Source organism: Malania oleifera, chromosome 8 (genome assembly GCF_029873635.1).
Source record: "Malania oleifera isolate guangnan ecotype guangnan chromosome 8, ASM2987363v1, whole genome shotgun sequence".
Classification (NCBI taxonomy): Eukaryota; Viridiplantae; Streptophyta; class Magnoliopsida; order Santalales; family Ximeniaceae; genus Malania; species Malania oleifera.
Window position 1 is genome coordinate 6,827,547 of NC_080424.1, and position 16,540 is coordinate 6,844,086.

The 16,540-nt window shown below is 36.7% G+C and overlaps 1 protein-coding gene and 1 pseudogene across 1 annotated transcript; one reads left to right on the forward strand and one right to left on the reverse strand.

The window, feature by feature from the left end:
• Nucleotides 1-707: 707 nt before the first annotated feature.
• LOC131162561 (pyruvate decarboxylase 1-like) lies at nucleotides 708-3,286 on the forward strand (annotated as a pseudogene).
• A 1,853-nt stretch (nucleotides 3,287-5,139) lies between these two features.
• LOC131161669 (probable methyltransferase PMT10) lies at nucleotides 5,140-12,830 on the reverse strand. Its single transcript, XM_058117596.1, has 9 exons — nucleotides 11,990-12,830; nucleotides 9,411-9,560; nucleotides 9,051-9,321; nucleotides 8,620-8,730; nucleotides 8,202-8,361; nucleotides 6,891-7,148; nucleotides 6,640-6,762; nucleotides 5,736-5,813; nucleotides 5,140-5,617 (listed from the first exon to the last, which is right to left on the reverse strand). Exons 1-9 carry the CDS (start codon nucleotides 12,647-12,649, stop codon nucleotides 5,413-5,415), a joined length of 2,016 nt encoding a protein of 671 aa, XP_057973579.1. The 5' UTR covers nucleotides 12,650-12,830; the 3' UTR covers nucleotides 5,140-5,412.
• Between the last annotated feature and the right edge of the window lie 3,710 nt (nucleotides 12,831-16,540).

The window sequence follows — 16,540 nt, forward strand, 5'->3', positions numbered from 1 at the left end:
GGAATCAGAGCTATCCTAGGGGCATTATCATGTAGGTGAATTCTACACAGAGGTATAAGCCACTCTAACGACGGCGTTAGAGATTGAACAGGAGAGTGTCACATTCTCACATCAGATGTGTACTAGAGAGATCTTAAATTTATAAGGATGGTTTGGACTCCAACTATATAGAACATTTTTTTATAAGACAAATCCGTAAGATCAGTGGGCTAATGCGGATAATACCTCATCGGAGTTGGGTCTAGGATCGTTACACATTGCAAAATGCTTCCCAAAAAACCCTTGCAGCCAACAGCAAATGTAAGAGTGAGGGGCATGTTACATGGGTGAGATTTTAGTGGTGGTGGTTCAAAGCCGGTATAGGGTTTAGGCTGCCGGCGGGTCTATATCCAAAGGCTTCGTGGGCCAAAGCCGGTCTGTTTGTGATTATTTTTAGATCTTGTGATGTACACCGACCTAGATTGTGACGTACAGCGACCTGGCTGCTGCTAGCTTGTATCCACGCATACACGAAAATCATGCTACATCCATGCCTCTACATATATGACACAATCCACTCTCCTATCTAAGACTTCCAACCCATACCCAGACCAGTTTTCCCTACTTTCCTCCTTTCAATTTGGAATTTTCCTTTGCTGGAAAATCCTGATAGTACTGCTGCTTCTCCTGGTCTTCGGTAGTACACTTCTGGCATTCCATGGACACTGATGTCAGAAATTGCTGGAATCTGTAGCTACACCAAGCCCATCACCAACAATGACACATGCTGCCCGCATTCCAGTATCAATGGAGTGGCCCAGAACCGCACCAAACAATCTGAGGGATCCACACTTGGCCACCACCTCGCTCGTCGACTAGTTGAGATTGGGATTAGTGATGTATTTTCTGTTCCCAGAGACTTCAACCTCATCCTTCTCCATCACCTTCTTGCAGAACCAGGTCTGAACCTCATTGGCTACTGCAATGAGCTCAATGCTGGTTATGCTGCTGATGGCTAGGCAAGGTCTCGGGGCGTCGCTGCTTGTATTGTCACCTTCATGGTGGGTGGTCTCAGTATTCTTAATGCCATCACTGGTGCATATGCCGAGAATCTTGCTGTGATTTGTATTGAGGGTTGGTCCAAACTCGAATGATTATGGAATGCCCAACAAAATTCTGCATCACACCCACGGTTTTCCGGATTTCAGTCAAGAATTCCAATGTTTCCAAGCTGTTACTTGTCATCAGGTAACTCCTAACTGGGAAATATGTATTGTGGATGTATAATTAGGCAAGTACGCACTTATGTTTTCTTTTCTATTCACTGCCATCTGAATATTTCAGGCAATCGTCAATAACTTGGAAGGAGCACATCAACAGATTGATAAAGCAATAGCAGCAGCTTTGAGAGCAAGCAACCCTGTTTATATTAACATAAGCTGTAATTTGGCAGCCATGCCTCATCCTGCTTCGCTCCTGTCCTGGCTCCATTCTTACCGTCTCCTGGGTAACTTCTTGGATCCTCAATAGAAATCTCATGACACTGGAAATAAAAGTGGGATAAATTATATCCTCTCATTTTCTTTTATAAAATGCAGATTAAGTAACCAAACAGGCTTGGATGCTACAATGGCGGCAGCAGCGGAGTTCTTGAACAAGGCAATGAAACCAGTATTGGTGGTGGGGCCTAATCTTCGAACCGCGAAGGCATATGAAGTGTTTGTTGACCTGGAAGATGAATGTGGCTATGCATTCGCAATGATGCCCTCAGCCAAAGGGCTTGTGCTAGAGCACCACCCGCTGTTTATCAGAACCTACGAGGGCGCCATAAGCACTGCCTTCTGTGCAGAGATAGTGGAATCGGCAGATGCTTACCTACTAGCAGGGCCTGTTTTTACTGACATAACCTCCGTTGGATTCTCACTGCTGCTAAATAAGGAGAAGGCGATTATGGTGCATCAAGATCACGTGGTGATCGCAAATGAGCCTACGTTCGGGTGCATTTGTATGAAGGATTTCCTCAAAGCACTCACTAAGAAGCTTAATCGCAATACAACTGCTTACAAGAACCACCGCCGGATATTTGTTCCAGAAGGGCTTCCTCTCTTATTTGAGCCTAATGAGACCTTGAGGGCTAATGTTCTCTTCAACCACATCCAGAGGTTGTTGACAAAAAACACAACAGCGATTGCAGAGATTTGTGGTTTCACTGCCAGAAACTAAAATTGGTGGGTAAGTGCTGGAGATATCATACTGTTTGATGCCTATAGTCCTGAGAAAAGAGTTGTATACTAAGTGTGCATTGCAGGTATGAGTCCCAATTGCAGTATGGATCCATCGGTTGGTCCATTGGTGCTACTCTTGGGTATGCACAGGCTGCACCAAATAAGCGAGTGATAGCTTGCATTGGTAATGGAAGCTTCCAGGTACAGGCAGCTCCATGCTACCTTAACATTACTATAAGTATGAGAATCTCAAGAATTATACATGGTTTCACTTTTAATGGAACCAGACAAGTACTTGGAGTAACAAAGTAACCATTGTTTTGCTTGGTCAATGATTGACAGATGACCGCACAAGCTGTATCAACCATGCTACGATGTGGGCAAAAAAGCATCATCTTTCTGATCAACAATGGTGGATACACCATCGAAGCTGAGATCCACGACGGACCATACAATATAATTAAGAACTGGAATTACACATATTTGGTCGATGCTATCAATGGTGGGGAGGATCGGCGTTGGACTGCTAGGGTGAGTCCAAGAAGTTGGTTCAGCGTGTTATCTGGTGAAGCCAGGAGAAATTAGTGACCTAATGAGCGTATGTTGTGATTATGTGATTGCAGGTGCACTATGAGGAGGAGCTCATTTTGGCAATTGAGATGGCAGTAGGGGAGAAGAAGGATTGTTTGTGCTTCATTGAGGCGATTGTGCACAAGGATGATACCAGCAAAGAACTGCTTGAACTGGGTTCCAAGTTAGCTGCTGTTGGTAGCTGGCCAACAAACTCTCATTAGATTTCACAGTACCGTTCCCTTAAAACAAGCAGCCATTTGAGCCCATTGTAATGAAGGTTAATAACTTTTATGTACTCTCTCCTAAAGCCCCCTCTGATATTTAGACAAATCTGTCCCCATACTCTCTCATTACACCAGGGAGAATTCCAACCCCTGCCACTTTCTTCTGGAGGGCATGGGCATGCCGCTAAGCCCATGGTAATTCCTTCGTGGTCTCTTTATGTAATCCACTTGCAATTACAGTTATATTTCCTTTCAGATCATAAAAAACAAATTTTATCATGCAAACATGAGTAGTTGGACTCTCTTAATGACAAGATTACTATCCATTTAGGCACTGTTGAAAATATGGTATGTTTTTTTTTTTTTTTTCCTTTATCTTACACTTGGTTTGCAAAATGTCTTTTCAGAGATAAAATGTAATAAAACATAAAAAGATGTGAAAGGATTAAATTTTATATAATGTTGCGTTTGGGAGCATGAATTTTAGGTCTTTGATTTGAATGAGAACCAAATTCTATACAATTTTGTATTAAATCTTATCCAAAGGTCTCTCCCAAACATAAGGGTAAGAATAAATTTTAAAAAGTCACTCATGTAAAATTTATAGACAAAACTTTGGAATCTACAAGTTTTTTTTTTCTTTTAGAATAATTAGAAATAAAACAAAATACATGAAATGCAACAATGGTAGGAGGAATGTTAGAGAAAATATTATACTTGGTATAAAAATTAATAGTATTAGTAAATTTCGATAAATCAACCATGCAAGTTGAAGCAAGAGTCGAAAAAGATGTTACACATGAAGTTAAGTGAAAATAGAGAAATGCCTCAGGCATGTTGTGTTTATCATCGAATGCCCTTAAAATTAGAATGAAAATTTATAGAACAACTATAAGATGAGTTATTATATATGGATTAGAATGTAGACAACCAAGAAACAAACACATCCAAAGAGTAAAGGTTGATGAAATGAAAATGTTTAGATGAATGAATGGTATAACGGTGAAAAAAGCTAAGGAAAGAAAAAATTCATGGTATGTTAGGGATAATACAAAGATAAGATAAGATCAGCTCGTATTGTTTCAACATCTGTAATGGCCAAACAGAGCATCAGACAGGAGTAACTAAATTACTTTTAGTGGCAGTATAAGAGGCAGAGATAGGCCTAAAATGCCTTGAAATGAGATTTTAAGGATTTAATAGCCCTCAAACTGTTGGAAGAAATTACTTAGAATCATGTAAATTGATACCCATCTAATGGGACTTGGCCCTTAGTTTTTTATTGTTTTTGTTCATGTTATATTTATATTATTCCATCCAAAAGGATAGTGGTGAACTTTTGAAGTACTCATTCCTGATATGTTTCATTTTATGAATTAATGATATGGTGCACCATAATTGGGCTTTACAATAACACATTTATTTTGGTAAGGTATCAAATCCTTACATTATACCATTCTACTACAAAGAATAGAAGTTCTATAAAACCATTTATCCTTTTTAGCTCACTGGGGAAGAGTTTGTATTTGGCTTGGTTTAACGACAGCTACCCAATATTCGGGAGATCCTTTCCCCGAAATTACGTTCATGCATAACTTCCATACCAAGATTAGCACGGTTAATGATATCAGTGAATACTTATTCGGGCATTCGTCAAAAAGAGGGGAAAATAAAAACATCAATGGAAAACAAAAAATGGATTTTTCATATCATCGAATGAAAAAACCCTTTTACCCTACCCTAGACTTTCTGGGTAAATAAAATTTATCGTTTTATTTTTCATCAAACAAATGGCATCTTCTTCTGGAAATCCTAGCTATTCTTAACATGCGAAATGCTTTTCTAGAATGTCCAATCTTGTAGTAGTTTTCTGGTGGAGGTAGCATGAAGGGCAGGTAAAGAAACTCAGAAGGACCTCCAAGGCACCACTTGAAAATTCATCTGAGGTGAAGTGTCCCAAGAACTTAAATTCCAAGGAGATACAAAATTACTGATGTTCAAAGTATAGGTTAGTTGCAATGGTTTCCTTAACAGCAAGATCTCCCAACAAGCTACATGATACAACAAAAATAACAACAAAAAACCAAGCCTTATGCCCACTAGGTGCGGTACATGAAGCAACATGATTTGAACTAAAATGGTAAGAAAAAGAAAATTCTCTTTTCTTCTTTCAATATTATTCAAATGGGCACCTGTTAACTTTCAAAGCATCCTGTTAGTTAGCTATGCATAAGTAATGTACAGAAATAAATATATCAAGACATGAACAATTAGTAAATGGCACTGCCTCTCTTTCTATTGCTGAGATTTCAGAATGGGCAGGCAGAGTCTTTTTCTCAGTGAGATTTCATACGGATTCCATATTTCCTTTGAAGTGAAGAATACAAATGACTTGCTTTGCTAAAAAATTTTCAATGTAAGTTGTGTTTCTCACATATCAATATCTTCCAGCTGGCATGGGGACCCTCACCTGTATCATGTTGAGTGAATGTCCATCCCATGGCAGTCGCAATTTCTTGAATCTCATCCATAACAGATAATGAGTCACGGATATAAACATGTCCACCTGGTCTAAGCATTCGATCCATCTCAAGCATGATGGTTGATATGTTACATCTGTGGCAGATTTGTTAAATAGACTTGATGATTAAAAATCCCTTACAAAAAATAAAAATCCAATGTGGGCCAGATGAATGAAAATGTAAAGGGCAAAATATTAGACCAGAATTTACACCTTTTTTTCTCGATAGAGAAGAGACCTGCCGCGTGCAATAGGTCATATGTTCTTGGGTATGTATCAAATGGCTCACACCTGCAATATAAAATTTCTGGCATTAACAGGAGGAACAAAGATGATGTGATCTCATAATGTTGACTTATTGTCATAATCTTCCAAAACTAAGCTGAAGCTGGAAGTTCCATTCCTGGCCTTGCTCTTCCCCTTGCAAGTCAATTATTATGTTTACAGGAAACCAGCCAGACAGCCACTTTTGTGTGCACCCTTTCTTCACATACAAACTTTGCTTAGTGCATCAAGAAATAAAAATTTAATGATATTTTTGTTGCATCAGTCTTCTATTCTGTTCCTGGATTCCACATGGCACTCGCAGTCCAGAGAAAAACAAGATGGAATCCAATAAACATATGCAAATGAAGTTCACCTCGTCCAAAATTTACCATACCAAAAGAAAAAAAATTCACTCCTAAATTTTAAGCTCCAGCGGCACCAGTAGTCTAAATCGTTTTGATGCAATAGCAATAAATTAATGCACAAGGCTCTCTCCATCAGGGGTCTGGGTGCTATGGAAAAATGTATATGAAGTGCACAAGGCTCCCACTCTTTTTTTTTTGAAAAAGAGAGCGGCACCTCCTAAACTTTATTAGAAAACCCCTCACTTATGGCGGAGGAAAACCGTGGTTACAATTTTGAGACACAAGGCTCCCACTCCATCAGGGGTCTGGGGTGCTATTGAAAAAAAATGTATATGAAGTTCACAAGGCTCCCACTCCATCAGAGGTCTGGGGTGCTTAAAATTAAAGTTGCTCACTACATCTCAATGGATAAAGCTATTGAAGCACCTAAAGTTCAACTGAGCAAATTAAAAAACAATTGATAGAAAATGATGTGTAGATCATACCAATCATGCATGACTCCAATCAGACCTCGGTCATATATGATGGGCAAAGTATTGAACCCACTAAAAGGAACAACATTCATGACCCAGCAATCAATCCCAAGATCATGTAATGCTGCAGCAAACCTGACAATCAAAATCCACAACAAATTGAAAAATTTTGTAAAGAAGCATCTGCAATTAAAGGAGGCTTCACACATATCCAAATACTGATTAAAATAGTGAAAGATGCCCAAAAAACATTAAAGAAATACCCTCCAAAGCCAGCTTTCATGTCCATCACATTTCGAAGTTTTAATTTCTTCCAGCGGTAAGCACGAACATAACTTTCTATAATTTCTTTCCAATATTTTGACTCAGCCTTAAAGATTTCCTTCTTGGATGTGTAAGCATCCATTACTATGCTCTGTAATCTGTCTGGCGGATAATGAATGCGTGCAGGCCATGTGGTAACATTACCTCCATAACCATTTTCAGGTAATCGAGTGATGCATGCCTCCAGACCAACATACCTGCACAAAATTAAGATAATGACACAGTTTTTCTTATCTATACCAAGTTGTCACTTGTTTGATGTTGTTCTTGTGTATCCAATTAAAACAAAAATTGTTTATATAACCAATATTGATATAGTAAACCCAAAGATTGCTGCCAATTAGCAAGAAAAGATTTAAAGATTTGGTGATAGTGATAGCTTAGCATGAAAAGTTGCATCAAGTATTCAAAAATTCAATTTTGCTCCATATTTTTATCCAACATGTTTATTATCAAATGAACAAAACTATGCTTCAGGAGCCTGCTACAAAGCAATATTCTATTGTAGCTAATCCCCAATTTTGTTAGATAATTACGGTCTTGTGGAAATTGTTAAGTGTGCCAACTGCCAATAGTAAAGCATTGCCCCGGGGGGGGGGGGGGTGGTTGTTGAAAAGGATTCAGAAGATTTCACATATTAATATAAAAAAAAAATTTACTTACAAAATGAAAATTTATACTCCTCACTTTTGATGGCAGGCAACTGATAATTGTGAGGATGAGTGCTCAGAGTAGGAATGGAATGGAATCAGATAGAGTGGAATCAAATTTATAACTAGATTTTTGCATACTCTTCATTCAATTTCTCATTTCATTCCACTCCTACCTCATTTCATTCTGTGAACCAAACGTAATGTTGATCACTTTTTTTTTAATGATTGGGGCTTCAGGGGGCATGAGCAGGGAAAAGGGAAAAAAAGTGACAGACAACGAATCAATAAAAAAGCCAGCTTGATAATCCAAGTAGCAAACTGTTAAGGAAGATGTTTCAAAAGTTTAAACCCTAGGTTTGTAATGCCTCAAGATGAGGGAAGGGATTGAGTTTGATCAGACTGCATGGGCAGGATCCCACTGTATTCATAGAACTATGCCTCAGTATTACACTCACTAATTCAGATAAAGTGGTACAATTATATCAACAACCCATTTGATTGAAATGGGTTGATGTAGAGGCACAATATTTGAACAGATCATATCAAAATTTTCATGTTACTTCAACATCTCAATCATGAATGTAATGCTGCACTTACCAAACCTTGTCTGGATCATCATTGGGATCACAAAGTGGAGGTTGCACTCCAGTATCACGATTAAGATAGCAGCTGTTGTTTAAAGGCTTCCGCCATATAGCAATATATCCCTCCTTCTTTACAAGTTCCCAACAAATGCGGGTAGTAAGGTTCTCCATTTCTGAACATAATATGGACACACAACACCCAAAGCAATAGTTGTCATCTTTCACACAGTATTGTGACAGTAAAACCAAAAAGATGATGATAATGATGATGATGATGATGATGATGAAAGAAAATAATTATATCACAATTTTGGTCCAAAATTAGGAAGATTTTCAGATAAAAATCAAAAACACCAGACAGCACTTTTCGAAGTACTAAGATAAACAACTTGAGCAAATTGTATTTGATTAACAAGAACAAAATAAGCTACCTTTCCATTGTTCTTGTAGGTTCTCCTCATGCTTATAAACAGGCTGTGCCGCCCAAGCAAAGTATCCTCCTGCCCTTAGCATTCTGTTGACCTCAAGAAGCAAAATTCCATCTGCATTACAAGCCAAAAAAATCATAAGCCATACCAAAAAGCGCTAGTAATTCACTCAAAACAATGCATTCCTCCTCAATTAGAGAGCTCATATATTAATAAAGAAAGAATCATAGGCTACGGGAACACTGAAATCAGTTCAATCAAATGCATAAAAATTTGTTAACCATGTGCCGTAATGGTATTCATACTTCCACAGAAAAATGATCAAGTCTTATGATTTAACAGTGAAAAGCAGGATAATAATGACAAGAAATAATTGTGAGGAACATTCAAAAAACGAGAGAGAGAGAGAGAGAGAGAGAGAGAGAAGTGCATACCATCACGGGTCCAATTAATTCTACATCTTGAACAATGTATCAAGTCAAAAGCTTGGCTTGGAAACAACAAACGGCGTGTTACAAATGCCGCTACCATGGCGGGCACACCACGCTCAAGTGCAAACTGAATCTGGTTCTCATGAACATCTTTTGGTGCTATTGAGAGAGTGGTCACATTGCGCTGCATCAAAAAAGCACCAAAACTTGCCACTCCGCAACCAATATCTAAAGCAACCCGAGTATTGTGGCCAAATGCAATCTTAGGAACCATCTGCTCAATCAAGTCAAAAGATGGCAATGATGTTATTCAAATAGCATAGGCACATTGATGAAATTGCAGACACAAGTCACACAACCTACCCGTGAAATTTGATCCAGATATTGATCTGCCCCATGGATAAATTGTGTTCCACCACCAGGAAAAATAAACTTATCTTTCTTTACAGAGATCCAATTCTGCCCCCCTTTATCCTCAACTAGGCGTGGATGGGGCACATTATTGAACCATACCTGTTATTCCAAATCAAAGTTAGCCTAGAGAATAGAGAATCTTCCTTTCAACCAGCTGACAGAGTCATATGCAATCAAATAACCAACAGAACAATTTTCATTAAATAGAACAGTGGAAGAGCAGTAAGTTAACCAATGATCAGCAAATATTATATCTTAAAGATTCTAATTAAATCAAGAATCAGCCATCAAGATAGTTATGAAACCAAAATACAATGTTCAAAGGGAGCACAACCTAGGCTGCCCTTAAGTGCGTGTCCTCAACTCCTAGGCTATAGAAAATATGGGAAAGTCAACATAAAAACTTCAGAAAAAAAGTAAAATATTGTTATTGAAATCTAATTGGCACATGCCAAATGTACAAGGCACAGTTATACTCACCAAAAATATAAAATTTCAATCCTATTGTCTTGGGCTTAGATCAGTTTCGTTTCAAATCTTCAAAGTATTCTCCACTCAAGTGATAACATGAGGGTTCAACTCAAAGACTTGAATTTCAATGACTTATATAGGAATTTTAAGAAGTACAAAAGTAAAGTTGAGATTAGCATTGAACAGACCGTCTGTGCCACTGGCACTTTAGAGAGAAATAAATATATTATTTGGGAAAATTATGACATATATTTAGTTTTATTTTTTATTTTTTTTTTGGAAATTTTGTAGCGAGTCCTTAACAATTTGCTCATGGTACTTCCATCTTGGAGCACTCAAGTTCAATCCATGAGATAGAGTTGGGAGGGGTGAGGAGACAGGCTACTCCCACTGCATAGCTACTACATAAGGCCTTCTAATTGCCCAATCCCCCCCCCCCCCTGGCAAAAAAAAGTGAAGCATAAGAAACAACCAAGGCAAAAAAATCAAAATAACAATGCCTGCCAACCCCGTTGTAGATTTGAAAAGCATTCTCCGCTAAAACTATTAGCTGCAAAAGACCAAAGGGAGGCCATATAATGGATCCTGTCCTAGGGCATGGAACACATAACCTTTTTATCCATAAAGATGTGCACATTCCATTCCAACCGAATTCCCGCCAACACAGCAAAAACCACACCATTCCACAAAGCCAAGGCATCTTCACTCCTACCAAAACTTGTGGAGGAAATCGCCAACAAATCCTCCGTCAATTCCAGAGAAGTCCATTTCTCTCCAAATAATCAAAACAAATTATTCCAAACCTTCCAAATGAAAGAACAGTGCAAAAAAAGATGAGAAGACAAAACTGTCAAAACATAAAGCATACTTCTGAAGATAATGTCTTTGAACCCCTCCTACTCTGCACTAGATTGTTGGTGTTAATACTATTAAGAATAACAAACCAAATAAATGTCTTAATCTTATAGGAGATTTTAGCCCTAATCAAATGATCAAAAAACAGATTCACAGGAATAAACCTCAAAGAATCTAAAAGCCCACAACTGAGCATCCCTCCTATCAAAAAACCAACAACAAAGAAGATAGTTCCTCCAACTACCAATCATTATGAGTTCTACAAAAATAGTAATCCCAAGAGATACTAGAACCATTGGAAACCAAAAGGGATGACATTATTATGCGCCTAAGAAAGACAATAAAATTAGGCAAAGAGTAGAAAAACATAGTATCACCCAACCAAATATCTTCCCATGAGTGAACTTGAGACCTATTTTACTCATACTAAATTTAGAATAGGGAATGAAGAGAGGATAAGTCCATGAAATAAACCTTGAAGGACTCTCAATAGAATATCTGGTTCCCACATTTGTACTCCACCCATTGACTTGACCTGCAGGTCAAATGTATTTCTAATAACTTCAAACGAAAGAAAATTGTCCACAAAGGGAAACCACCATAACCATTAACCTATTAAAGCAATGGTTTCATACACCAATATAGTAAGGCCCAAAACCGCTTCCATCTTAGACCTACAAGCAATGAACAAATGATCTCTGTTCTCCGCTACCCTAGGCCCAAAAAAATCACTCATAACTTTTCAATTTTAGTAGCTACCCTGACATGAAGTCTATGAATAGATAAATAATAGAGTGATAATATAAAGACATGTCTGTATGAGGGCAATACCATTACCTAGAGAAAATGAAACGCCCTTAGTCCCCTACACCCATCCACCAAGAGAAAATAAGGTGTCCAGTCTTACTTGGTTCATATCTTGCAAGTACTTCTATTGTTATTAAGACACATTCAATTAGAATTTCATGTAAAACCAGAACTGCTTCCAAAATGCAAAACAAATGATTCTTGGCGTTTTTTTCAGTTTGGTTTTACACCCACAATGCATTGGAGCCTGAACAAATAATCTAAAAATAACTGCAAACACAGAGCATCCAAAACAACTCCGCATACAACAATCCATGCGTATAAATTCAGATAAAAAAAAAATCAAACATATTGAAATTAGCGCTAAATACATCTAAATATTTCATTGGGATTACCTCGTCTCTGCTCCGGGGCCAAGGGATTGGAGTCCGGTACCCTTTCGGCGCCGGCACCAAGCAATCCAAACCTTTCCCTTTCTCCGGACAATGCCGCTCGAACTGCTCCCCTCTCTCCGTAGAATTCAACCTCTTAATCGTCTCCACATTGTCCAAACACGGTATATACTCCCTCATGCTGTCTCTACACACTTTATATCTCTCCATCCTAACCCTAGACTCCCTCTTCTCACTCTCTCCCTCCTCTCTCCCGCTCGAATTCCCCAAATCCCCATCCAGATCAGGATCCAACGCACCGATATCGAAATCCGCCGCCATCGTTCCATTCTCATCAATAATTCCCGTCCTCTCCACCCCCGGGGGTGGGGGCGGGGGCGGTGGCGGAGTCGTCAGCTGGGGCGGGGGCGGGATTGCCAGTGGCGGCGCGTTTGTGATCGGTGCGAGGATGGAGACGGCGAGTTCGGAAGAGTTGCCGGAGTTCGGGGAGGCGACGACGGAGGGGTGGGTGGACAGAGGGCGGAGAGAGAAGAAGGTGAGCTGCTGGTAACCGGGGGAGTAGCGCCGGCCGAGGTAGAAAAAGGCGAGGGAGAAGAGGAAGAAACCCGTAATTTTGACTAAAATGGGGGGCTTTAAGATTTCGGTAGCGAGCGTGGCCTTCATGGCTTCAAGGACTGGGGAAAGGCCTGAGAAATGCTAAATCTGACGGTGTAATTTTCTCAAGGGATTTTCTCGAGAAAACGGGGGGAGAAGTGGAGAAGAAAATGCTGAAGAGGAGAGGAGAGGAGTGAGGAGGACGGTCCGTCGAGGGCACGACGTTGACGTTAGCGCGTCGTACTAAACCCAAGCATGACTGCGTGATGATGGTGAAAATGATCACGTGACCTTCGTGTGTTATGATATTAAAAATTATCACGTGACCTCCGAGGGTAATGATTGTGTGCACACGTGGAAGAAAAATAACAGGGTACCCGTCTGACACCGCTTTCCTTTTCACTATTTTCATTTAAAAATTATTATTATAATACATCTTTTGGCCCTTTTTTATAATTTTTTAGTACGTCAAGTTTTTTACATAAACCAAATAGATGTATACAAAGTTTAAAGAATCAATGAACTTAAAGTTTTGACCTAACTTTTTCATCAAAAAAATAAATAGATGAATTAAAAGTTTATGTATAAATAAATTCTAGAGTTTGGAACTAACTTTAATTTCCACCAAAAAAGCAAATAGATTAATTGAAAAGTCTAATGAATAAATTATTAAAACATTAATGTCTATTGATTTTTCCCAGGGTGTGGTTCAGGTGGTAGTGTAGGCTGTGAGAATACTTCTCATAAGGTCAGGTGTTCAAACCCTTCCGGATTTGTTTCCGCTCTTGGATTCCTGAAATTTACCTCCCTTTGGAGTTGTGGGGTCGATTTCAAGGGGTGCGGGATTAGTCACGTGAACCGTAAAACGGACACATAGAAATCCTGTGCACAATCAAAAATGTTTATATATATGCATATATATTATATGTAAACAGTAATATGTATAAGTGTCTGTTATATATATATCATATAAATACATACAAAAAAATTTAAGCACTTTAAACAAAAAAAATTACATGTTCTGGACAGTATCATAAAAAATAAAATTCAAATACAAAAATACAAATATTAACCTTAAAGAAAAGCGCTTCCGAAAGAAACTTTCAGCACTCTAAACTCAAAGGCTCTTCGATTATCAAACAAACTTTGGATTAAACAAAATTAATTACAAAATTTATGAAGCAAACATGAGAATGTCTTACCCCATCTCGAGTTTATATACGCATGCTCTCAACTGTTTGAACCCCACTTGTAGCAACGGTCACCTGCGCAAACGTCCAGAGTCCTTCAACGGTAACCTGCAGCGCTACTCCTCCCCTCTGCAAACAGGTACTGCTCTGTTAGCGCATAGAAGGAGGAAGAACGATTGAGTTTAGGCTTAAGCAAATCTTGCTACTTGGAGTAGCGAGATTTGCCATGCGTCGATAGCCGAGTGAACGGACATTTCAAATCTGAAACAAATCTCACTACTCCAAGTAGCGAGATTTGCTACGCGTCAAACGGCGGGTGGCTCAGCATTTAAGTATCCGAAGCAAATCTCACTGGATGGAGTAGTGAGATTTGCCACGCGTCAACACGAGCCCTTCAATCAAAAGTAAATTTCGCTATTCGGAGCAGCAAGATTACGTCAGAGTCATTCTAGGAAATATTTCCCAGAAAGAGGTATTATTTAATATATTTTAAAAAAAGATAATCTGAGAAAAAACTCAATATTTAAGGGTAAGTTTTTGGGAGTCAAGTTTTTTACATAAATATTTAATTTAAAATAAAATAAACATAATTGTATGGCAAGTGGATTAATATTTATAGAAATAAAACTCTTAAAAATCAATTTTAACAAGAACAGATGAGAGAATTGACTTTGGAAAGTCAATTTTTTATTAAAAAATTTAAAAATATATATTTACATTGGATTCAGTGGAGGTCGGTGGACTTAATCGACTTTTAAAAAGTCAATTCTCTATTAAAAAAAATTAAAAAAGTGCATGGTTGCATTGAAATTTGTGGATGGTATGTCAAGAGAAAGGAGAACATTTAAAATGAGAGAGAACCGACTTTCCAAAAATCGATCTTTGCTCAGGATTGGAGGAGAGAGAACCAACAAATGACAAACCGGTTATTCCCCCGTACATGCAACTTACATGCACTTTAAATTTTATTATAGTTATTATTTATTAATAAATGCAAAAAGTTTAACAAATATTGTAAAAAGGTTAAAAGGAAATTACAAAAGTTGAATTAATTTTTTATGTTTACAATATTTATAGAAAATAGAAAAATAAAAATAAACAATTTTTATCATATTTGTTTGTGCAAATAGTTATTAATTTTTTAAATAATTATAAAAAAATAATTAATCAAAAGAAATACTATGTCTTTTTGATTGATTAATTTAATTCTAGGCATTATAAATTTCAAATGCCTATAAGATCGTCTGCTCTCAAATGTCTCCAAAAGCTTAATCCAATTTTTTTAAATTTTTGAAAATTTCAATTATATAACTAAATTTTTATTAGTTGGTCTGTTAATTCCTTAATTCTTTTTAGGGACTCATTTACATTAGATGAAACAATTTTTTCCCTATAAATATATGACATCAAAATCACAAAGCAATAAATTATTCACAATTTTCGTGCCTTGTATAAGTATTTTTTTTTCTTTCATTGTCACTTTTTATCTTTTATGAAAGTTATTTTCTCCTCATTCATTTTTCCCTTTCCATGAGTTCTTTTGTTATCTTGGTGCAATTGTCATGAATTAAACTTCACAAAAAGGGTTTTTACGGTTTCATCATACGGGTTTTCTACTTTTAAAAATTATTTTTTTATATTTTAATCATAAATCCAGTCATAATCTTCCTTCTAACATTCATAATTAATTTGTGACTCAATGGTCGAAACAGGGATTTTGGATAACAGTATTTGGATTTTAATCATAACCATAATCCCCCCCCCCCTTTTTTTTTTATCATTGTTGATAGAAATAAGTTAAAATGCATATATTTTAATTTTTCCATAGTATTAAGATTGATTTTTGTTAATTTAATTGACAACATTTTTATAAATTATTGTATGACTGTAAGCATTTGGCTTGTGGAATCATGACGTGAAAGAGTGGAATCAAAATTTCTAAAGTACCTTATAATAAACTGAAAGAAATATGATGCGCTATTGATGTTTTTTGAGTAAAAATCATTGAGAAAATATTTGATACGAGGATATTTATTCGACGAATACTAATCTGAGCCAATATGCAGTAGTTGATGGAGCATAATTGATACGGCTGTTGAAGAAGTAGCTTATTGCAATTTTAACTTTACTAGTCGTTTTATTCTATTTCTCAACAAGGATGTCCTCATTATTGCATCACATGTATCATTATTTAATTTATTTTTAGGCTATTAATTTTATTTATTATGTATTTATTTAAGTTTTTAATATTTTGATTAATTTGATTCAAATTGTTATTTTTCTTCAATTGACTTTCTCAATGCGAGTAATGAAAATTATTTTCAGTAGTTATGTTTGCAATTATTTTTCTAAATTTTAAAATTATGTTAAGATATTTGTTAGCAAAGAAATCTAAAGTGAGCATTGCATTTATGTTTTATTTTTTGGTTGATTTGAGTGAGAAAATAAAACTTAATGATTTGATTAATGTTTAGTTGTTATAGTTGTGATTATTAGCAAAGACCCTATGCTATGTACAAATTTAAAATTTTATATTTTAAAATTAAAAGATAAGTATATAATATTAAGTATAAAATTGAATAGTTAAAAATAGTTATGGAATGGCATTAATAATATATGTTTAAGGATTATGTTGATAAATTATTTTAATAATTAATATATTTGTTTATTTTTACATAACTAAAATCAATATGAATTATTACAAAATTTATTAAGTAATTTATTAATTTCATTATTAATGGTAATCACAAAAAATATTACCTTAAATATT

Coding starts and splice junctions, on each gene's coding strand:
- LOC131161669 (XM_058117596.1), bottom strand. CDS start 12,649: ATGAAGGCCACGCTCGCTACCGAAATCTTAAAGCCCCCCATTTTAGTC. Junction 9,561..11,989: donor GGCCCCGGAGCAGAGACGAG/GTAATCCCAATG, acceptor TTGGAATAACAG/GTATGGTTCAATAATGTGCC. Junction 5,814..6,639: donor ATTGGAGTCATGCATGATTG/GTATGATCTACA, acceptor TTTATATTGCAG/GTGTGAGCCATTTGATACAT.